Below are 24442 nucleotides of genomic sequence, written 5' to 3'. Positions count from 1 at the left end.
CAAGAAAATAAAAACGCATGTGCAGCATTAATGTCATGATTTTGCGGTTAATTTGGTATTGAAATCAGCGATTGCTATTCGGGCCTCTCCTCGAACAACTTTTGCACGCGTAGCAGTACATTGACTTTATGGACAGTCCCTAAACTCCCCGTGATACGTTCATGAACCGCCCTGGCCGTCAAGTGTTGCGGAGGGAAAAGGTCGTCTCGAGTCGAGCATTGGGACCGACAAACCACCAAGTAGTAGTTGTCCTCAGCGGTGCCCACCTGCGAGAAAATCACCGACTGTGGAGCAGCAACCCGCCAGAACGGTGAGATTTCGTCGTCATTTTTCAAACGAGTCGAGTGGCTGTGTTTGCGTGGCAGCTGTTTTTAAGATACTCCGAACCAACCAAACCGTTTAATTTTACGCCTCTTCTGCAAAACCAAATCCGTGGAAGAACTAACAAGTGCAACGCCCCAAATGAATTGCGTTGTTCCAGTTTTTTTTGTCCTGAGCTAAACCACAAATTAGTATTTGCGTTATTGCTTCTTTTAAATTTCAGATGCTCAGTATGCTGTGTGTAGTAAGTGTATTTATTCTTATATTTCAGGTTATTTGCAGATGCAGAACCCAAAAGCAAAGGAATTTGAAGCGCCGCTGTGACGCCTAACACAATAATCTCTCATTTTCTGGATTTTTTTTTTTTTTAATGCCAAGACAAGCACGCACTCCAGTACCAGAGAACAATGTCTTTTTTGATGAAAAAGAAGAAGTTCAAGTTTCAAGTGCATTTTACACTAGAGGAGCTTACGGCAGTACCTGTTGTCAACGGAGTGCTGTTCTGTAAAATCCGGTTGATCGATGGTGGGGACTTTGCCATTTTGTCATCCAGGTATATAAACACACCTTTACAGTACACAAAAACGCACTCAGGTCAGGGCTAGTGTTGACTTTGTTCTTAGCAGGGTGGTGTTCTATACTGTTGCTGCAACTCTTTTCTTTATCTTTATTTTTTAACAAAGGAGAAAGTCGCAGATGTCTCTGCATGTGGTTCAGTTAACCTTTACACTCAGGGGTGTTCACCTTTTTGTTTCCTGGTAAAGTTGCCTTAACTCTAGCTTTGGCTTTGAGTCATTCTGTTGCAGCATGTTGGTAGCAATCGGGATGTCAAAAAGGCCCACTGGGCAAAGCTGCTACAGTAGTTTACAGCAATAAGCGTCATGAGAGCAGTTGTCTGGATTTCCATTATTGTCTATTGTTTATTGGTCTTGTCTGTTCATAAAGTCAAGTTTGAGAAAGTGCTGAGTGTTAATGAAATGTACAATGAGCAATGTGAATAATGACACATTAACTACTTAAATTACAAAACAGCTGTTATTTAAAAAAAGTATTACCTTTACAGTATTAACTCGCATGTTGTAACACGGACGTGACTTTCTTTCTGATGAACTTATGTTATTTATTTTAATGGTACTCGACTTTACTTTAAAAATATATCGTGACTATTGCTCACTAAGAGCCACTCAAAGACTCGTCAGTGAAACCAAGGTGTTCCCCATGACAACAAGAACTGTTGCACAGCAAATTAAAAGGGACAGAGAGAAGTTGAAAACAATGCTTTTCCTTCCAAAACGTTTTTCAAGTATGTGTGAGACGGATTAGATTAATGTTTATTAACGTTCACCCAACTAGTACCTTAGTTTATCACTATTTGCCCGGTCAATCATATCTGACATATTTCTCTTTGCAAGAGGCCTCAGATACACTTAAACATTAACATACTGGAGAAGGGGAGAAAAAAAGAACATGCATGCACTAAATTAGGAAAGTTTTTTTGAGGATTAGATATGAATTAATTTAATAGATGTATTTCTGCAATTTTTCAGTTTTAACAACCCAACCATACTGGGGGATTCAGTCAATTTATTTCTGCAGTGTCATAACAAGCTAACCAAACTGATGGAAGTAATTAAGCTGTTCATTGATGCTGAACAGCATATTATAGGCGTCCTGTCAATATCAGAGGATCAGAAAGTATGTACAGCAGTGATGAGTTCAGCAAGGCCGTCTCTGTTGGTCGAAAGACTATCAAAATAATTTTTTGGGGGGAGGGAGGTTGTTTGACCAAATTTGCGATTGATTGTTTGACCTTCATAATTGTTTTCAAATAAAATGTGTCCTGAATGTTGTATGACACCAGCTCTGTAATGCTTAACCACACTGCAATATAGAGCATTGCTTGCCGTACAATTGTGTTTGTGAAATGATGGGTGGTAAAAAAAACAAATGTTGCAGAACCTGTTAGACTATTACTTGTCTCTTAACCTTGAGCCAGCGTTGACCTAAGAAAACAGGGAAAGTCCATCTGATTGTGTTTATGTTGCAAATATTGATAGTATTAGCTCTCATGTGTACAAAGGAGGCAACAAAAAAAACTTTGAAAAAAGTCGAAGTAAATAGGATGAATATTTTTGGTCCTCTTGAGCAGTGATTACTACTTGAAAGAAAAGCTGTGTATTTATTATCGCATGCTTCAACATGCAGCAAATCTGAGTTAGGGGTGATTTTAGACAGTCATATTTGAACAGATAGATTTCTATCTTTTCATTCTTTTTTTCTTGAATAAACGACCAAGATGAAAAGGTATCACTCGTCCCTGAGTTTCAATGTAAATATCACTCACATTGACAATGATATATTATGACAGATATTGATTTTAGTGATCTGCCACTGATGTTTTGGGACGATGAGGAATGTCTTGGTATCTTAGTTCAATATTACAGTGGAATTAAATAGAAACAGTTAGTTCACTATTTAGAGCCCAATGCCGTGGTTGATTCACAGTCAAACTATATAGGCCAAATAAAATATTATATATATATATATATATATATATATATATATATATATATATATATATATATATATATATATATATATATATATATATATATTCCCCTTTTCTTTGGCCTATATTAGGCCTATTATTCGCAAGAACCACACGGGAGACCGGATGCCCTTTGAGCACTTGCAAGTGGAGAATTCGTTCGTCCAATCATTGTTTTCAGTTTGATTACGCATAAATAAATTTGATTAAGCATACATTTTGACACTTCATAGAACTTCTGTGATAATGTTTATCTATCTTTCAAGAGTCTGCACTGTGTTGTGTAATTACTGTAAGGTGCAGCTCATGTTGAGATCTGGAAGTTTCTCATGTTGACATTTGTTCATATGTCCTCCAACATGATCTTGACAGGGAGAGATAACATCAGAGTTCACCACTATGCTGGGAAAAGCCAACATGCTTTTCCAGCAGTGTGTGTGTTTTGTGACATTTGCTAACCAATGACCTACTTACTTAATTACTACCTAATTACTTTTCTTGTAACATTGCTTCAATTTGGGCATTGGGGTGGATTCTTCCTCTGGCTCTCATGTATTAGTTTAGTTTGAAAAATCTGTTTCCAGGCTGAGGAGTGAGGGCTACATTCCCATGAGGCCACATTTTGCTCTGCTAACTCCTAAATTCCTAAAATGAGTTCTGCTTGTTATTTTGCCATTCATTTCCATTTGCACTGCAATGATGTGACTTCGAGAGTGGGTAATAATCATCGGTGGAATCAAATCCAATAAAAGGTCTCTCTAAAATACCTCTATGAGTTCTTTATCTTTAATTATCTCTTATATGCACAGAATACAGTAAATGTTACATTTTGCAATTCACATCCGCAGTGGCCATTCAAAAAGAATTTTAGACCTATGTCATTTTGTTCATATGCGTTGTGCTTTGTCACGCATTTCATGTGTGTCTGTCCACAGGGAGGAAGTGCAACAGAATTGTGTCCGATGGGGGAAGAAATTCTCCTTTGTGTGTAAAATGAGCGCTAATCCAGTCACAGGGATATTGGAAGCCTGCATCTGTAGGGTTTCTGTACGCAAGGTAAATTACATTTCCCAGCAGACATCTTTTAAAATCGAAACTATATATATCCAGATATTAAGTGAAGAGTGAGTGATTCACAATTATAGGGTGAAACGTTAGGTAACAGTAAGGGTTTTGAGGTTTAATTGCTTTTTCACTGTCCAGTAGCACTTCTTTCATGGTCCCTGTTTTAATCTGGCATTTAACTTTTCAAGGCTTTTTCATTTCAAGGATAATTTATGTCTTCTGATCGACACCACAGCTGAAAAAACACAATTTTCAAATTGGCACATTACTTTTCTTCTCAGGAAAAAATGTGTTATGGTATTGTCTTTTAGTTGGATTACATATGTTTAGTTAATGTTTGGACTTTACTTGATGTCTGCCAGGTACATATCATACCGTCTGTGAAACTTGCTAGTTCTTAAGGCCTGGTATACACAAAGGATTTGTCAAATAGCATAGTATTACCACATCATCTTCAATATCATTGCTATCACAATTAAAATTCACTGAGAAATTATGACATCCATAAGATTAAGTTAAATCACATTGACAAGAAGTCTCAGTGGCCTAGTAGTAGAGTGTCCGCCCCGAGACTGGAAGGTTGTGGGTTCAAACCCCGGCCGGGTCATACCGAAGACTATAAAAATGGAACCCATTGCCTCCCTGCTTGGCACTCAGCATTAAGGGTTGGAATTGGGGGTTTGGATCACCAAATGATCTAATGAGCACCGCTGCTGCTCACTCCTCCCCTCTCCCCCAGGGGATGGATCAAAATCACATGGGGATGGGTTAAATGCAGAGGACAAATTTCACCACACCCAGATGTGTGTGTGACGATGATCATTGGGACTTTAACTTTAAAATAATGTGGTTGGCCATAGTGTGTCTTGAATTGACCCTTGTTATAATTTGATCATTTTATATTTATCTTTGCAGGAGCTTAAAGGAGGAAAGGCCTTTTCAAAGGTAAAATAGACTCCTGATTTACAATACTGTATTTTCTAGACTATAAGTCATAAATCATGCATAATAAAGAAGAAAAAGACATATATAAGTCGCACCGGAGTACATGTCGCATTTTTGGGGGAAATTTATTTGATGAAATCCAACACCTAACAGACATGTCACCTTGAAAGGGAATTTAAAATAAAATAGGCTGAACGGTGCGGTCTGCTAACGTTGCATAAACACATAAGGAACTGAGAACATGCCTGAAGTAACATATTGAGTTATTCAAAAAACTATAGCATAATTAACGTGCTAAGAAGTTTATCGAACCATCCGCATCACTTCAAATCATTAAGTCTTTATCCTCAGTGTCACTTATAAACAACTCTGCTAACCCCGGAAGTAGAAGATGCAGCGCTCCCTCTTCTACGTGGCTTACGTCAGACTCATCTTCAGTTGAAGTTCCAATTATTCCACAGGCCAAGAGAGCGCTCACACGGTTTAGGGTGAAAAAAAATGTAAAATGATATAATGTGATAAAAATTTCACATATAAGTCGCTCCTGAGTATAAGTCGCACCCCCAGCCAAACTATGAAAAAAACTGCGACTTATAGTCCGGAAAATACAGTCATATAAAACAGTTGCACATAAGTCTTAGCTAACATATTGAAATATTTTATGGTTCCTTCATAAAACATACTCTTACAATGTTCCCAGTGGTAAAAGGTAGAGTTAAGGCATTGTGACACAGCTAAGACGTAATAAGTGTGATGTTTTGACTATGCTAACAACTGAACCTGAGCCAGTCCAGTCTAGCAGTATACTGTTGAGACAGTCAATTGTATGGTGAGTTACACATTGCTCAAGAATCTAATTTTCACTGTTTACACTGTTTATTCAGCAAATATAATTATTTTACCTCAAAGATGATTCCCTACTAATTAGAACTAACAATCTCATGCGAGTTTATTGAGTAACCTCAGCAAATACTCTGATCTAGCAAAGCATGTAACTGTTGGAACAGACCACAATAGAATAGAAAAGAGAAAATAATTGGCAATTCACATACATCACAATATATTCTTTCCAAATCTATTGGGATAGGATGACCATTTTTTATTTTTGGTGTAAACTTAAAACGTGTAATATTGGGCTTTACCTCAAAATAATGAATGAGACTCATTTGAACACAGTTATGTGAAGACATTATATACGTACATCAGGGATGAGAATTTTCCGCAGATCCATGTTTTTTTTCCGTCGAAAGTATTATTTTCGTGAATCATGTAAATCCGTTGAGAAAAGAAAGTTGTTGAGGTCCTCACTGATGTGCACCCCCAGGAATCTGGTTCTGCTCACTCTCTCCACCACAGCACTGTCGGCGGTCAGCGGCAGGTGGTGGGTGTGACCCTTCCGGAAGTCAATGATAATCTCCTTGGTCTTGTTGACGTTCAGCAGAAGGTTGTTGTCCCTGCACCATGCGGCCAAAAGGTCGACCTCCGATCTGTAGTGAGTCGCCACCGGTGATCAGACCCACCACAGTCGTGTCGTCAGCATATTTCAGCACGCGGTTGCTGCTGTAGGTCGCAGTGCAGTCATGTGTCAGCAGGGTGAAGAGCAGCGGACTGAGCACGCAGCCTTGAGGGGCCCCCGTCCTCAGCGTGATGCTGCCGGAGACATTGTCGCCCACACGGACTACTTGAGGCCTCTGACAGAGGAAGTCCAGTAGCCAGTTGCAAAGGGAGGTACTGAGGCCCAGCTTGTCAAGCTTGCAAATGAGACGCTGTGGAACAATGGTGTTGAATGCAGAACTGAAGTCCACAAATAGCAATCTCACATACGAGTCCCTGTTCTCCAGGTGGGTGAGGGCAGAGTGGAGGGCAGAGCAGACGGCATCCTCAGAGGACCGATTGGGTCGGAAGGCAAACTGGAAGGGGTCAACGGTGGGGGGAAGAACAGATCTGACGTGCGCCAAGACAAGCCGCTCAAAGCACTTCATGACGATGGGGGTCAGTGCCACAGGGCGGTAGTCATTGAAGCAGGAAGGAGCAGGATTTTTCGGCACAGGTACGATGGTGGCAGCCTTGAAGCATGACGGGACGATGGCCTGCTGCAGGGAAATGTTAAAGATGTCCGTGAAGACATCCATCAGCTCCTCAGCGCAGTCCCTCAGCGCCCGTCCCGGGATGTTGTCCGGGCCCGCCGCCTTACGAGTGTTGATAGCAGCAAGCACCCTCCTCACGCTAACGGCAGAGAGGCACAGGGGCTGCTCGCCCGGAGGGGAAGGGGTCTTCAGCGGGCAAGTGTCGTTCTGAGCGTCGAAGCGAGCAAAGAAGCGGTTCAGTTCGTTGAGCAGAGGGACGTCGCCCTCACAGCTCCGCCAAAGGCCCCGAGCATCCCTGCTGTCCTTGAAGTGGGCAGTGATCTTGGAAGAGAACGCCTTTTTCGCATCCTTGATGCCCCGGGACAGCTTCGCCCTGGCTGACCTCACGCCTGCTACATCCCCAGCCCTGTAGGCTTTGTCTCTGGCCCTCAGCAGCCCGAGGACAGCCCCTGTCAGCCATGGCTTCCAGTTAGCCCGAGCGACGACGTACTTAGTGAGGGTCACATCATCAATGCACTTTGCGATGTACGAGGTCACAGAGTCAGCATACTCCTCAATGTCCGTCCGATTGTTGCATGTGGCCGCCCGCTTAAACATTTCCCAGTCCGTAGTGCCAAAGCAGTCTCGAAGAGCATCAGAGGCCCCCTCACGCCACACTCTAACTCGCTTGCGAACCGGCCTGGAAGTTCTCACTCTCTGTCTGTACGCGGGCGTAAGCAGAACGGTGACGTGGTCAGAAAGTCCGATGTGGTGGAGGGGGGTGGCCTTGAAAGCTCCTTTATGTGCAGTGTAGACCAGGTCCAGGAAGCTGTCACCACGAGTTGGAAAATTAACATGCTGATGAAGCTTTGGAAAGACAGACTTCAGGTCAGCATGATGAAAATCACCAGCGAAGATGATGAAACCGTCAGGGTGCGCCATCTGCTGATCACTGACAGCCTGATACAGTTCACTAAGGGCCGTGATCCTGTCACCTCCAACGTTGGAAGGCGGGATGTAGACCGCGACAAGCGGAATCGCAGTAAACTCCCTTGGTAGGTAAAAAGGATGGCACTTAATGATCACAAACTCCGCCAGTGGCGAGCAGTGTCTGCACACAACTACAGAGTCCCGGCACCATTCCTCGCGGATGTAGACAGAGATACCTCCTCCACGCAATTTACCCCCTTTTTCAATGGCCCGGTCCGCCCGATAGCACGCTAGCCGCTCCAGTTGCACAGCAGAGTCCGGAATGTTGACATTCAGCCAAGTTTCAGTGAACACGAGCACACAGCAGTTACTCACTGCCCGGTTCGTGGATCTCAGCAGACGAACGTAATCCAGTTTGTTGTCCAGCGACCGAACGTTCGCCAGAAGCCTGGCCCGGACGCCTTGCCCCTCTCCTGCCACCTTGCACACCGCTTCTGACGCTGCCTATCCGGGGAAGGAGTAGCTGACGAGTCCGGCGTTGATTCAGGCCGGAGTAGTCCCAGTGACTTTAATGTCCCCGTATCAAAGTTCAAAACGCCGCAAAACTTGCTCACGCCAATGTCGAGCAGAACCTGCCTGCTGTACTTGTAGCACGACGTGGCAGGAACAGACAAACACATAAAACTGTCTGACAAACACTCATTAATTGAACAAAACACCGATCGGTTGGGGCGGAGAGAGGCCGCTGCGTGTGCACGCACCGCCATCTTGCTATCATCATATATATGTTGGCGGCCCAACCAACACTTTTGATTGTATTGGAAAACAGTTTTGCATGAGCACAGGGACAAAAAAAAAGTTTGGGAATTGTAGGCCTGCTGTATCTTAAATCCCCAGAACGACTTTTTTAGGTTGTTCAGGACCAGGTTGGTGAGGTCGCCACCGTCATCCAGGATCATGTTGAGAGGTTGCCCGTCTTTGAAGAAGATGGTCTGCTCGATGCACCACATGTACCGTATCAACAGAACGGAATGTTCAACTTCTTTCTCACTTATCATCGGCCCCCCCAGACCCCCGGCTACTTTTCAGTGTTTTTTCACATTTGCCATTCTCATCCCTGTTTTTTAACAAAACGGTTGAAATTGAGTGATGAAATTAATGGTTTTAATAGTTTTGGGGTTGCTATACTGCCAAAATCCAGGAGTTTACAAGCGGCTCCCCAATGGGGGCATGTGGCTCCCAGACCCCGGCTACTTTTCAGTGGTTTTTCACATTTGCCGTTCTCGTCCCTGGTACATGGACAGAATTACACGCCAAAAAGGAACAAACATGGAACTAACCCTAACCTTCTAAATGAAATAAGAACAAAATAAGATTCAACAAGATCCCATTCATAAGGCCTAAATTTTGTGGTATGTGCTCATGATTCCACCGTAAGTATTCAGTTGTTTCCTTTCCTCTAATCCGCTTGTGCTACTATGTCCAGCTTGGTTTTGCTGATCTGAACATTGCAGAATTTGCGGGCTCTGGTTCCACAGTTCGCTGCTGCATCCTCGAGGGCTATGACACAAAAAATACCCGCCAGGACAACTCAATTCTCAAGGTAAGGTCGACACTTACTCTAGTCCGCTCAGCAAATTCACTGAATCATTCAAGTCTTTTCCATCTTTTTATTAGGTAACAATTGGGATGGCGCTCCTGTCTGGAGATCCATGCTTTAAAATGTACGTCTTTATTTCTGTCACAGAGCAATTCCCCTCCGGTTCCTTAGAAAATAATGGGTGTTTTTTTTAACAGGCCTCCCAGCACAGCAAAATTTGTCTCAGTCAGAGATGAGGATCCCACCCTGCAGCTGCACTGTAAGGGTGATAGCACTGATGTGAAAATACAACCACTCAGCACAATTTTGGAAGGACCTTGTGCTTTTAAACCTAGACAGACATCAGTTCGGAGCTTAGGTAACTGCATTGTAAACACATAAACATTCAGTTCTACTTTTAGCATGATGTAGAATCTCATGAGCTTTTTCATAGGATGATTGTTGTCTTAATCAACCTCTGACAGGACTTGGTCTCACAGAATTTGCTGACATATACCGTAATTTTCGGACTATAAGTCGCTCCGGAGTATAAGTCGCACCGGCCATAAAATGCACAATAAAGTGAAAAAAAACATATATAAGTCGCACCAGAGTATAAGTCGCACTTTTGGGGCAAATTTATTTGTCAAAATCCAACACCAAAAACAGACATGAACCAGCAACAACAGGCTAAACGATACGGTATGCTAACGTGACATATACACAAACGAGGAGCTGAGAACGGGCCTGACGTAACATTCAGTTATTCAAGTATTACATAACACGTTTATCAAACCATCTGTGTCACTCCAATTCATTAAATCCATCAATCGTGCTTTATGTAAACAATGCAGCTTATGCGCCGCATACGCTCACGTCAGACCCGTTGTAAATTGCATTTCTAATTATTCCACAGACCCATATAACGAGATAAAAAGTACCGTAATCTTCGGACTATAAGTCGCGTTTTTTGTCATAGTTTGGGTGGGGGGGCCACTTATACTCAGGAGCGACTTATATGTGATTTTTTTTCACAAATTTTCAAAATTCAAAAATCCGTGATGTAGTGAAACCGCGAAAAACAAACTGCAATGTAGCAAGGGATTACTGTCATTTGAACTGCAAGTGAATTTCAAGTGACGTCAGCGCCGCGGCTGTTGTTTACATAAAGGCCAAAGGATTCGATCACGGGATGACGAAGATGACGAAGGGCCCCACGTACTACCGGCATCATTCGCGGCTTTGTTTGTAAGTGACACGGAGGACGAAGAGTTTGAAGGATTTAATGATTTGGAGGGACACAGAAGGTTTGAAAAACTATTATGGCTTTTACGCACGCCCGGTCCTTCTCGACGGGAGCTCTCTTTCACCTCCGTGGATGGAAGTCGGGGGCCGGCACTCGGCCGGGTGGCTGTCGGGGGACGGTGAATGGGGCTCGGACATGGCTTTTACGCACGCCCGGTCCCATTTATGGAGCTCTCTTCCACCTCCATGGATGGAAGTGGGGGGCCGGCGCTCGGCCGGGTGGCTGTCCGGAGACGGTGGATGGGGCTCGGACATGGCTTTTACCCACGCCCTATTTATGGATCTCTCTTCTACCTCCGTGGCTGGAAGTTCAGTAGTTGTTGGCTCGTTGAACTCTTATTTTGTTAAAGAGCTGTTTACCAAACCCACGTCTTTGCTGGTACTTTGTTAATGCTACAATATAGTTATATACTAGATCTCTGCAGCACACGCGCGGCGTTGTTGACATAAAGAACGAGGAATTTGATTGATATATTTAATGATTTGGAGTAACAGATGGTTTGATAATATTGTTTTAATATGATAGTTATATGAAATATACCGTAATTTTCAGACTATAAGTCGCGCCAACCATAAAATGCACAATAAAGTGAAAAAAAACCCATAGGGTTTTGTTTTTCTATTTCTTTGTATTTTCTGTAAACCTGATATGTCTAGCACTAATATGAGTATGGAGGGATGTTAATCTTAATATATTTTTCCAAGACTTTGTCTGACTACCCTCCCCTCACCCCACTTTATGTTTGGGGTGCAGGACAGCCTGATGAGAAAAACGTCTCCAACCCAGATGAGGTCTTTCACACTGGTCATTTCCGCAACTCCAGCTTTGCCAGCCAGCACAGCAAGATATCAGGTCAGACAACTTCCTTATTCTTGGACCAATGTCAGGAATTTTACTTTCTTTTGTAAAGATCTGTAATGCTCTGTTAAACATTATTTTACCCGATTATTTATGGCAACGTTTCTTATGGCCTTCTCTGCACTGGGTAATGAGTTCAGAAGTGGTCTTGAGCATGTGAACTTGCGAAGTGTTAAGGGGATGAGTTCTGTAGCCTTCCTAGTCTGCTGTTGACTTTTGAAGGTAATGACTGGTTCAAAGGGACACCATCTACTCTAAGTACCACCAACTCGATAGCTGCAATATACGTACTTCTAAGTTGGGATCAAAAGGTAGAGTACTTTACAAATGTATGCTTTCACATTTTACATTATTGTTTTTTTTTTCAGTGAAAATAAACAAAAAATATTTATGAATGTGGCGGCTCGGTGGGGCACTGGGTAGCACGTCCGCCTCACAGTTACAAGGATGCGGGTTCGATTCCACCTCCCGCCCTCCCTGTGTGGAGTTTGCATGTTCTCCCTGAGCCCGCGTGGGTTTTCTCCGGGCACTCCGGTTTCCTCCCACATCCCAAAGACATGCTTGGTAGGCCGATTGAGCACTCCAAATTGCCCCTAGGTGTGAGTGCGAGTGCGAATGGTTGTTCGTCTCTGTGTGCCCTGCGATTGGCTGGCAACCAGTTCAGGGTGTCCCCCGCCTGCTGCCCGATGACGGCTGGGATAGGCTCCAGCACGCCCGCGACCCCGTGGGGACAAAGCGGTTCAGAAAATGAATTAATGAATGAATGAATATTTATGAATGTGGTGGAACAGATAAATGAAAATCCAACACATTTTATGGTGAAAATGGCAAGCAATTAACATGAGAAGTTCAATCATGGAACAAATTAAACATGGTAAACAAAATTCAATGTGGAAATGAAAGTAACACTGTACCCCTGTTCTTGTATTAGAATGAACTGCGTTGTTAATTGTTTTATGATGGAAATAGTTTAAACTCTGGCATCATTACAGAAGAATGCACTGTTAATACAAATTGATTTTAATGAGAAATTGTGTGTTGAATGTTTAATGAACATCACAGAGCAGATTGTTGTTAAACTCTGAGGTACCATTATACATATTTCCACTGAGGTACCTGAAATATAGAGAAGTCTTATGATCTCATCTACCCTTGAAATCAGTTTGTAATATGAGTGTTACAATAAAAGGGTGGCACGACGGGGCACTGGTAAGCACGTCCGCCTCACAGTTCAGAAGGTACAGGTTCGATTCAACCTCCAACCCTCCATGTGTAGAGTATGCATGTTCTCCACGTGCCCGCATGGGTTTTGTGTTCTCCCCGTGTCTGTGTGGGTTTTCTCCAGGAACTCCGGTTTCCTTCCATTTCCCAAAAACATGCATGGTAGGCCGATTGAGCACTCCAAATTGGCCATAGGTGTGAGTGCGAGTACGGATGGCTGCGATCGCCTGGCAAACAGTTCAGGGTGTCCCCCACCTACTGCCCGATGACTGCTGGGATAGGCTCCAGCATGCCCCAGAAAATGTTACAACTCTGTTTATGTTACATTGCAAAGTTAAACCTAACTTTTTATCAGAAATAACCAGTTAAGTGGTTGTTAAAGGTCAAAGCTTGTCTCCTACTCTAGGTTACAGCACAGGTCACTCTCGCTCCTCCAGCCTGACTGATCTCAGTCACCATCGAAACACCTCTTCCAGCAGCAATGCTTCATGGGGGTTTGCACAGCCATATCCCTCCACCCCAACACAACTGCATCAGCAAGGAACTCCCACCAAACCAGAAAGGCCTCCACTACCGTCCGTAGCTGCCATCATGTCTAATAGATCATCCAGGTGGTAACGCATGCTCTGATTTTTGCAAACAAACCCAGATCCTGTAGAATATCAACCACATTTCTCTCCCACTGGGACTGAGGGTTAGACTCCCCATTAATGTGTAAATTCACATTTTTGAAATTCCTCAAGAATTTTTTGAGTCTGGGGAAAGAATACATTTTCAGTGTGTTTAACATTGATGTTATATGAGCTTGTTGCTTGTAAAAGTTCTCAGTTCCATAATATACCGTATTTTTCGGACTAAAAGTCACTCCGGAGTACAAGTCGCATCAGCCAGAAAATGCACAATTAAGAGGAAAAAAACATACATAAGTCGCACCGGAGTTTAAGTCGCATTTTGGGGGAAATTTATTTGACAAAATCCAACACCAAGAACGGACATCAACCAGCAACAACAGGCTAAACGATACGGTATGCTAACGTGACATAAACACAAACGAGGAGCTGAGAACAGGCCTGACGTAACATTAACAGTTATTCAAATAAGTACAATATAAATAACCCATTTATCAAACCTTCTGACGTCAGACTAGATATATCAAATAAATGTACTATAAACAACAAATTTAATGAACCATCCGTGTCGCTCTAAATCGTTAAATCCATCAAAATATTCATCCTCTGTTTCAAAAAACAAACAAACAAAAAACCCAGCTGTTGACTCCGGACCTACGTGCGCCGCTGACGTCAGCCTTGTCATCAGTTGCGGCTCCAATTATTCCACAGACATTGTATATGACTATATTGTACCATTACCAAACTACCAGGCAAGACGTGGGTTTGATAACCGGCTCTTTATTTCACAAAACAAGAGCTCAACAGATGAGCCAACACACAGTGCTATTAGCAAGCGCCCTAGATTGCTCTTTCCGTTTCCCCCTCCTGCTGCCTTCACGGCCTCGCTAGACAATTGGAAACTACTGAAGTCTATCAACATACACGTTGCTACTCTGAATAAACTATATGTCGAATAACTATAACATACCGTATTTTTCGGACGATAAGTCGCTCCAGAATATACGTTGCATCAGCCATAAAATGCACAATAAAGTAAAAACATGTTGCATCGAAGTATAAGTCGCATTTTGGGGGAAATTTTTTCGACAAAATCCAACAAGAACAGACATGAAGGAGCAACAACAGGCTAAATGATACGGTATGCTAACGTGACATAAACACAAATGAAGAACTGAGAACAGGCCTGACGTAACATTAACAGTTATCCAAATAACTATAACAAAAACGACACCTTTATCAACCCATCTGTGTCACTCCAAATCATTAAATCCATCACCTTCATCTTCTTCCGCTTATCCGGGGTCGGGTCGCGGGGGCAGCAGCTTTAGGAGGGACTCCCAGACCTCCCTCTCCCCAGCCACTTCCTCCAGCTCATCCCGGGGGATCCCAAGGCGTTCCCAGGCCAGCCGAGATACGTAGTCTCTCCAGCGCGTCCTGGGTCGTCCCCGGGGTCTCCTACCAGTGGGACATGCCCGGAACACCTCCCCGGGGAGGCGTCCAGGAGGCATCCTGATGAGATGCCCGAGCCACCTCATCTGGCTCCTCTCAACGTGGAGGAGCACAGGTCTACTCCGAGTCTCTCCCGGATGACCGAGCTTCTCACCCTATCTCTAAGGGAGAGCCCGGACACCCTGCGGAGGAAACTCATTTCAGCCGCTTGTATCCTGGACCTCGTTCTTTTGGTCACGACCCATAGCTCGTGACCATAGGTGAGGGTAGGAGCGTAGATCGACCGGTAAATCGAGAGCTTTGCCATTTGGCTCAGCTCTCTCTTCACCACGACGGACCGGTACAGAGTCCGCATTACTGACGACGCTGCACCGATCCGCCTGTCGATCTCACGCTCCATCCTGCCCTCACTCGTGAACAAGACCCCAAGATACTTGAACTCCTCCACTTGGGGCAGGATCTCATCCCCGATCCGGAGAGGGCATTCCACCCTTTTCCGACCGAGGACCATGGACTTGGATTTGGAGGTGCTGACCCTCATCCCAACCGCTTCACACTCGGCTGCGAACCGCTCCAGTGAGAGCTGGAGATCACGGACTGAAGAAGCCAACAGCACCACGTCATCTGCAAAAAGCAGTGACGCGATGCTGAGGTCCCCAAACCGGACACCCTCAACGCCTCAGCTGCGCCTAGAAATTCTGTCCATAAAAATTATGAACAGAATCGGTGACAAAGGGCAGCCTTGGCGGGGTCCAACCCTCACTGGGAACGAATCCGACTTACTGCCGGAAATGCGGACCAAACTCTGGCATCTGTGATACAGGGACCGAACCTCCCTTATCAGTTGGCTCGGCACCCCGTACTCCCGAAGCACCCTCCAGAGAACCTCTTGAGGGACACGGTTGAACGCCTTCTCCAAGTCCACAAAGCATGTGGACTGGTTGGGCGAACTCCCATGCACCCTCGAGGATCCTGCCGAGGGTGTAGAGCTGGTCCACTGTTCCACGGCCAGGACGAAAGCCACACTGCTCCTCCTGAATCCGAGGTTCGACCTCCCGACGGATCCTCCTCTCCAGCACCCCTGAATAGACCTTACCAGGGAGCCTGAGGAGTGTGATTCCCCTGTAATTGGAACACACCCTCCGGTCCCCCTTCTTAAAGAGGGGAACCACCACCCCAGTCTGCCAATCCAGAGTCACCGTCCCCGATGTCCACGCAATGCTGTAGAGGCGTGTCAGCCAAGACAGCCCCACAACATCCAGAGCCTTTAAGAACTCCGGGCGGATCTCATCCACCCCCGGGGCCTTGCCACCAAGGAGTTTTTTAACTACGTCAGTGACTTCGACCTCCGAGATTGGAGAGTCCGCCTCAGAGTCCTCAGGCCCTGCTTCCACAAAGGAAGGCGTGTTGGTGGAATTGAGGAGGTCGTCGAAGTATTCCCCCCACCGACTCACGACAGCCCGAGTCGAGGTCAGCAGCACACCATGTAACACGGTAAACAGTGTTTACCGTGCACTGCTTCCCCCTCCTGAGACGCCGGATGGTGGACCAGAATTTCCTCGAAGTCGTCCGGAAGTCATTCTCCATGGCCTCGCCAAACTCCTCCCACACCCAAGTTTTTGCCTCAGCAACCGCCGAAGCCGCGTTCCGCTTGGCCATCCGGTACCTGTCAGCTGCCTCCGGAGTCCCGCAGGCCAAAAAGGCCCTATAGGACTCCTTCTTCAGCTTGACGGCATCCCTTACCGCTGGTGTCCACCAGCAAGTTCGGGGATTGCCGCCACGACAGGCACCAACAACCTTACGGCCACAGCTCCGGTCGGCTGCCTCAACAATGGAGGCGCGGAACAAGGTCCACTCGGACTCAATCTCCCCCGCCTCCCCCGGGACGTGGGAAAAGCTCTGCCGGAGGTGGGAGTTGAAGCTCTTCCTGACAGGGGATTCTGCCAGACGTTCCCAGCAGACCCTCACAGAGCGTTTGGGTCTGCCAGGTCGGACCGGCATCTTCCCCCACCATCGGAGCCAACCCACCACCAGGTGGTGATCAGTTGACAGCTCCGCCCCTCTCTTTACCCGAGTGTCCCAAACATGCGGCCGCAAATCCGATGACACGACTACAAGGTCGATCAACGAACTGTGGCCTAGGGTGTCCTGGTGCCAAGTGCACACATGGACACCCTTATGCTTGAACATGGTGTTTATTATAGAAAATCCGTGTCGAGCACAGAAGTCCAATAATAGAACACCGCTCGGGTTCAGATCGGGGGGGCCGTTCCTCCCAATCACGCCTTTCCAGGTCTCACTGTCATTGCCCACGTGAGCATTGAAGTCACCCAGTAGAACGATGGAGTCCCCAGAAGGAGCACTCTCCAGCACTTCCTCCAGGGACTTTAAGAAGGGTGAGTACTCTGAGCTGCCGTTCGGTGCATAGACACAAACGACAGTCAGGACCTGTCCCCCCACCCGAAGGCGGAGGGAGGCTACCCTCTCGCTCACCGGGGTGAACCCCAATGTGCAGGCGCCCAGCCGGGGGGCAATAAGTATGCCAACACCTGCTCGACGCCTCTCACCGTGGGCAACTCCAGAGTGGAAGAGAGTCCAGCCCCTCTCGAGAGGGCTTGTACCAGAGCCCAAACTATGTATGGAGGCAAGTCCGACTATGTCTAGTCGGAACCTTTCTGCCTCACACACCAGCTCGGGCTCCTTTCCAGCCAGAGAGGTGACATTCCATGTCCCTAGAGCCAGCCTCTGCAGCCGGGGATCGGACCGCCAAGGTCCCCGCCTTTGGCCGCCGCCCAGCTCACTATGCACCCGACCCCTTTGGCCCCTCCTATAGGTGGTGAGCCCATTGGAAGGGGGACTCGCGTCTTCTTTTCGGGCTATGCCCGACCGGACCCCATGAGCGAAGGCCCGGCCACCAGGCACTCGCCTTCGAGCCCCACCTCCAGGCCTGGCTCCAGAGTGACCCGCGTCCGGGCGAGGGAAAACGACATCCATATATCTTTTTCATCATAAGGGGTCTTCTGAGCCGTGCTTTGTCTGGCCCCTCACCTAGGACCCTTTTGCCATGGGTGACCCTACCAGGGGCATGAAGCCCCAGACAACATGGCTCCTAGGATCATAGGGGCACGCAAACCCCTCCACCACGATAAGGTGACGATCATTCGTCCTTTATGTCGCGCGTGCGCCACCGGACTCGTCTTCAGTTGCAGTTCAAATTGTTTCACAGGCCTATATAACGATATATAAATTATATATCAAAAACTATTATATAAACAACAATATTATCAAACTATCTGTGTCACTGCAAATCATTAAATTCATTGATCGTCCTTTATGGAATCGACGCCGCGTGTGCGCCGCTGACGTCGGACTCGTCAGGTGCAGTTCAAATTATTCCACAGGCCCATATAACGATATATAATGTATATATCAAATTCCTATTATATAAACAACAATACTTCATGTGCGGAATGGAGCAGGGCAATCAAATGCAGCTTGGACCAAGGTTTATTGAAGGGAAAAGGGTGGTGATGGACATGATGAGGGAAACAAACAGGCAGCAGAAACGGACGGGAGCCAGACGTGGGAAAACACAGACGGCGTGAACAGGGAAAACGAGAGAAACAGGGTAAACATGTTGATCCAACAGGAAGTGACACGCGGACAGGGCTTATATACAAGATGGGTAACGAGGGGCAAGTGACAGTGATGACAATGATTACGGATCAGACACAGGCAGGGAAGGGCGAAAGCATAGACACGGAACAGAGACGCAAACGGACTCCATGACAACAAAACACGCTATGTGACACACGAGGCTAGCAAGGAGAAGGCATGGATAAGCTCAACTCCGCGTGGCAATCGGCGCCACTGCAGAGCGGAAACGTGATACTGACTAAAAATTCTTGAATCAGTGGCTATCAGTAAGAACTAGTAGACTGATAGGCTTCAACAAAAAAAAATGTTTTCACAAGATAAGACACTGGATAAAAAACCACATCTAACAACTTTCACAAGCTCGATGCCATGTAAAGATCTTGTTTCATGTGATTAACTGCATTTAAATTTCAAGAAAAAGTATGATGCAGCCTGGCCTAGCTTTACAATGATATTTTACTTTCAATTTTTAATTTTCCCAAAAACATATTTTACATACTTTTTAAAAAAAAACACATGCAAATCACATTAATGCAATTGAGTATTACACGGATGAGAATTTTCCGCGGATCCGCGGATTTCCGTTTTCTTCCGTCAAAAGTATCATTTTCGTCAATCGTGTAAATCCGTTGAGGAATGTTTTTTTTATATATATGGGGGTTATGGAAGCGGAACATTAAGGGGCATATCAAAACAAAAAAAACACAAAGGTACTTTTTTACTTTTACATGCCCCCCAGACCCCCGGTCGGCCCCCCAGACCCCCGGCTACTTTTCAGTGTGTTTTCACATTTGTCATTCTCATCCCTGATATTAACAGTATAAAATCCAACATATGTCAATCATTTTGAGCGTAATTGACAAGCATGCGGCAGCTAAGCATTCAGTGGCTAGCTAGCTAGCTTTTGGTTAGACAAAAAAAACAATTAAACAGCCTACATCTTCACTCTATGTAATTCTTGTCAAACATCACAAATAATGACACATGTACGGCCGTCATAAATAATGCAAATACAATTCACAAATTCTTCTTGTCACTATTGTCTCGAGTCGGGGAAAAAACAAAAAATGAACAAAAACAGGATGTCCACTGAAGTTCCCCTACATGATACGTATGTGATGACATTCAAAATGATGATAATTTGAATTTCTGAATGTTTTTTCAGTCCTCCAAAGTTTCAGGACATTACCACTGTATAATGAGTGTTGACTCATACATCGGCTGTTAATGGTAATTCAAAGTGTTAAGATATAAAACTTCTATTTGTTGTGTTGCACAGAAGGAAGCATGACATGATGGAGAAACAGCATAGCTGTGTGGATGATACCCGCATTGATGCTGATGACATTGTGGAAAAGATTGTTCGTAGTCAGAATTTTTCAGACAAAAGCAACAATGAAGGTTTGGGCGCTTGCTCTTTCTGGGATTGAAATCTACTCTAATAGGACCTTGAATGAATGAATACCTTGAGTGTTGTTTTTGTGTTACTTCCTGAGATAATGTGTAATCTGTGCAGTTTTGGTTGCAGTGCTTATAAATTCATTGCTGTTAAATGCAATCATGAGTAAAAATAACACGCTCCCTTCCAGACAGCAACTTGCAATTGTTTGTCAGCAAAGACGGGACCACAACACTCAGTGGGGCACAACTCTCCAACAGGTACACTGTTGTCTGTTTTTTCTTCATATCTCACCAAAAAAGCCCCACTATTTAATCAAAAATGTACAATTGTTTCTTCATGTGTGCCTTCAGAGTAACACCTGGTGTCTTTGAAGCTGTGGTCATCGCGACGCATTAAACAACATCACGTCTGCAGCAGGATGAGCTACATCAGGATTCTCAAGCGTCACATTGTATGTGACTGTGTACAAGTACTGTATGTGCAAATCTGTAGTGGTACATGCTGCTGCCATTCTTGGCGACAGTGCAGGTTGGTTCGATTCCATGTCCCAAACCTGAATTTAAAAAAACAACTACAGTATGAGTACAACGTATGATATACAACAGCATAGTGATGTCTTGGATAGCACGTCCCCAATAAGGACAAGCAGTGTAAATATAATTACATAAAGAAAGGTTATTAAGTACAAGAGCCTGATGAGCCTTGTTGAATGTCAAGGAGTTACAGTATCCTTGATTGTGAAACATTTACAGCAATAATTTAATTTTTCTTTTGAATAGACTATTTATTTAACACTATGCAAATTTAACTCAAATCAAATATAACAAGCTTTCAAGTCTATACAATAGTTAAACACATTTTATTTAAGCTAATTTAGGGTCAATCAGTTATAATTTCTTCACTGATTTGTTTTAAATGACATCGAAATCAACAAATTACTTGAACTTTTCACTTAGTAGAACACTGACAAAATGATGATTTATGCTTTTTCAGACTTCTAGGAGTTTATACACACCTAAGATTTATATGTCCAATATTTTGCGATAAGGTGGAGCCTCGGTTTTTGAACGTCCCGGTTCTCGAACAAATCGGTATTCGAACAAAAAATTTGAGATTTTTTTGCTTCGGATGTCGGACGAAATTCGGTTGTCCAACTTCACGAGATGAGCCGAGAGGACCCGCATGCCAACTGACTCCGTTTGTTATTACATTTTCGTTACTCTGAGGATAACATCAACTCTAACCATGCCTCCAAAGGAAGCAAGTGCAAGCAGTAAAGCCATCTTAAAACACAAAGACGCTCCTGAAGCAATGCGAGAGTGAGCGCCCGGAAAGTACATCGGGACTTTAAAAATATTTTCAAAATTTTAGCCACCGCTCTGTCCCAATAATGCAACGAGCGCGGTGCAGTTGCACGGTCGGCGGCGCACTTGCACGGTCGGCGGCGCACTACGGTTGCGCGTTCGGCGGTGCGCTGCAGTTGGGCGATTGGACAAAATCAAGCTCCCTGCACACTGAGGTCCATTTAAATTTTGGAAAGTACATCAGGACTTTAAAAATATTTTCTAAATTTCAGCGACAGCTGTCACAATAATGTAACCAGCGCGGTGCAGTTGTGCGATCGGCGGTGCGCTGCAGTTGCGCGTTCGGCGGTGCGCTGCAGTTGCGCAATCGGACAAAAATGCGCAAATGAAAAAATGCGTTGTTGTTTTTTTGCTTGGAACGGATTACATTTTAAAAATTATTTGTAATGGAAAAACGTGATTCGGAATTCGAACAATTCACTTCTCGAACAGCCTTCTGGAACGGATTGTGGCCAAAAAACGAGGCTCCACTGTACTTAATTTGAACACTGAGCCTATATTAAAAAACAGATCAAATTAATCCTGTGTAAGGAACTAAAAGCAGATATCAAATCAGGCAGGATTAGGTAGTATGTTGTAGGTAGTAATGTCCATACAACTGGCCTCAAAGCTTCTGTTCGGTTCTTTATTGTTACGTGATCCGTGGTCCAATTTTGCACACATCTAAGAGAATTGTTAGAACCTCTTAAAGGCAATGCACATTAGAGGATAAATGGGAAACATGTTTTTTTTTCTTTTATTCAAATGTCTTTTTTTCAAAGGATCATATGGCGGGCCATATGTATCTCGGTACGATATCTAAATGCTCTTTTAGCGTTGTGTTTTTATTGTTTTTAAATGAAAACCAGCAAATTACTAAACGGTACACAAGTCACAATTTTGTTTAGATAATTTCAAATGTGTGTTCACGTTCAAAACAACTTGTGATCTCAACATTGACAATGCATTTCTAGCGAATGTAATGTAAAGTGTAGCTTGACAAGGCCATCTAGAGTACCGTATTTTTCGGACTAAAAGTCGCTCCGGAATATACGCCGCATCAGCCAATAAATGCACAATAAAGGGAAAAAAACATATATCAGTCGCACCGGAGTATACGTCGCATTTTGGGGGAAATTTATTCGACAAAATCCACCATCAAGAACAGGCATTAACGAGCAACAACAGGCTAAACGATACGGTATGCTAACATGACATAAACACAAACAAAGGGCTGAGAACGGGCCTGAGGTAACATTAACAGTTATCCAAATAACTATAACATAAATAACACGTTGATCAAACCATCTGTCACTTCAAATCATTAAATCCATTGATCAAATTCGTTGTCCTTTCTGTAAACAACGCCTTGTCGTCAGTTGCAGTTCAAATTATTCCACAGGCCCATTTAACGATATATTAAATATATATCAAATAACTACCATAGAAACAACATTATCAAACCATCTGTGTCACTCCAAGTCATTAGATCCCGTGATCGAATCCTTTGTCCTTTATGTAAACTGACATCAGTTGCAGTTTAAATTATAGTAATCCCTTGCTACATCGCGCTTCATTTAACGCGGTTTCACTACATCGTGGATTTTTTTAATTTTGAGAATTTGTAAATAATTTCACATATAAATCGCCCCCCCACCCAAACTATGGAAAAAAACGCGACTTATAGTCCGAAAAATACGGTAAAGACGAGACAAACTGCTCCTCTATCATTTCAACCTTAGTCACTTAAATACAATATACATGATAAACACGAATAGAACTCACTTGCATTCCACGAGGTGTCCACTATTTTTGGTTGAGGTTGTCTTGCACTCAACTAGGGAAAATGAGAGGTGTCGAGGCTCATCAGAACAATAAGACGCCAATGAATTTGTGCCCCATTTGATTGCAATTTACATAAAACCACTCCTATTTTCGATGGCTTGCGCATAGTATTTGTGTACACATTTTATTTTTTTCTTATGACTACAGTAATTTCACAACAAACTTAACTTGAATTTGCATTGCACTTTCATCTCTTGACAGTTTGAGTCTGAGTGACGCGATATGTTGGGGGGATGCTACTCATTGATTATGTAACAAGAAAATCCATTTTGTTTTTTAACTGTTTGTGAAAATTCTACTCTTGTCAAATTGTGTATGGAGCTGCAGTAACGCCTGTCCCATGGCTGGGACACCACAAAGCCTTCAATGTGCTAAGACTGTCAGGGTAAACAATGGACCCTCCCGCCACTGGACACATTTGTGTTTGCTGACAGTATTGCTGTGTTAGTGTATGTCAGTATGTGTGTGTAATACAGTACATCCCATGTATGCAGGCCATACATGTACAATTCTGTCTGTAAAAGTGTATGTCTTGCTTCTCATGGGGGAAATATGATAAGCAATAGACTTTAATCAGATACTGCTAAGGATTTGTTAGGAAAAAAAAGAGAGAAAAACACTACAGATGCATTTATGAATTTTAAGTATTAAATATTGTACAACGGACTTTTGCAGCCATTAGAAATTTGAAATGTGAATACATTCCATTAGAGAATTATCTCTGTTGTATTTTCAGACCAGCAGGCTGCCCTCTCTCTCTCTCGCTCTCGCTCTCGCTCTCTCTCTCGCTCTCGCTCTCTCTCTCGCTCTCTCTCTCGCTCTCTCTCTCGCTCTCTCTCTCGCTCTCTGTCTCGCTCTCGCTCTCTCTCTCGCTCTCTCTCTCTCGCTCTCTCTCTCTCTCTCTCTCTCTGGAAAGACAAATAATGATTTCAATATTTACAATCTGAGGGAAAACTTAATTTTTGGATGAATTGTCTTCTTTAATTCTCTCCTGATATTCGCTTTCCTCTGCACTTGACTGATGATGTGATTTACTTTTTCGCAACCATTAAAGGTTTCGTTGGGGTAAAATGACATTGGGAAATAAATAACATCAATGATGTAATGTTGGTTGTGACCCTATTTGTGCCTGAATTAGTTTTAATTAAAGATTTGTCTCTTTTATACAATACTTGCGTACAACATAATTTTATGCAAATTACAAGATATGAAGGTTGTTCAACCCTCAGAATTGTTTTCTTGATGTTAGAAAGGTTAAAAGGTTACTTAAAATTA

At 44.0% G+C, this 24442-nt stretch overlaps 1 protein-coding gene across 2 annotated transcripts; it reads left to right on the top strand.

Annotated features, from left to right (window-relative positions):
- Positions 1-728: 728 nt before the first annotated feature.
- On the top strand, positions 729-24336 carry eeig1b (estrogen-induced osteoclastogenesis regulator 1b). Of its 2 annotated transcripts, XM_085926045.1 has the most exons (12): positions 729-874; positions 3805-3925; positions 4850-4879; positions 6204-6260; positions 9362-9478; positions 9553-9599; positions 9673-9833; positions 11514-11612; positions 13246-13450; positions 19857-19978; positions 20167-20236; positions 20330-24336. In XM_085926045.1, the coding sequence occupies exons 1-12, from the start codon at positions 729-731 to the stop codon at positions 20373-20375; spliced, it is 1221 nt and encodes a 406-aa protein (XP_085782171.1). In that variant the 3' UTR covers positions 20376-24336. The 2 variants fall into 2 exon arrangements, with proteins under 2 accessions (XP_085782171.1, XP_085782172.1); XM_085926046.1 differs by lacking the exon at positions 6204-6260.
- Positions 24337-24442: the final 106 nt, after the last annotated feature.

This window comes from Syngnathus leptorhynchus, chromosome 12 (assembly GCF_054491065.1).
Source record: "Syngnathus leptorhynchus isolate UIUO chromosome 12, UIUO_Slep, whole genome shotgun sequence".
Taxonomy (NCBI): domain Eukaryota; kingdom Metazoa; phylum Chordata; class Actinopteri; order Syngnathiformes; family Syngnathidae; genus Syngnathus; species Syngnathus leptorhynchus.
This window is presented reverse-complemented; position numbering and strand designations above follow the sequence as displayed.

Bases quoted from the DNA above. Each gene is read 5' to 3' on its own strand.
- eeig1b (XM_085926045.1), top strand. From the start codon at position 729: ATGTCTTTTTTGATGAAAAAGAAGAAGTTCAAGTTTCAAGTGCATTTT. The intron at 6,261-9,361 runs GTGGGTGTGACC...TACTATGTCCAG, and splicing joins TCGGCGGTCAGCGGCAGGTG to CTTGGTTTTGCTGATCTGAA. The intron at 11,613-13,245 runs GTCAGACAACTT...CTCCTACTCTAG, and splicing joins CCAGCACAGCAAGATATCAG to GTTACAGCACAGGTCACTCT.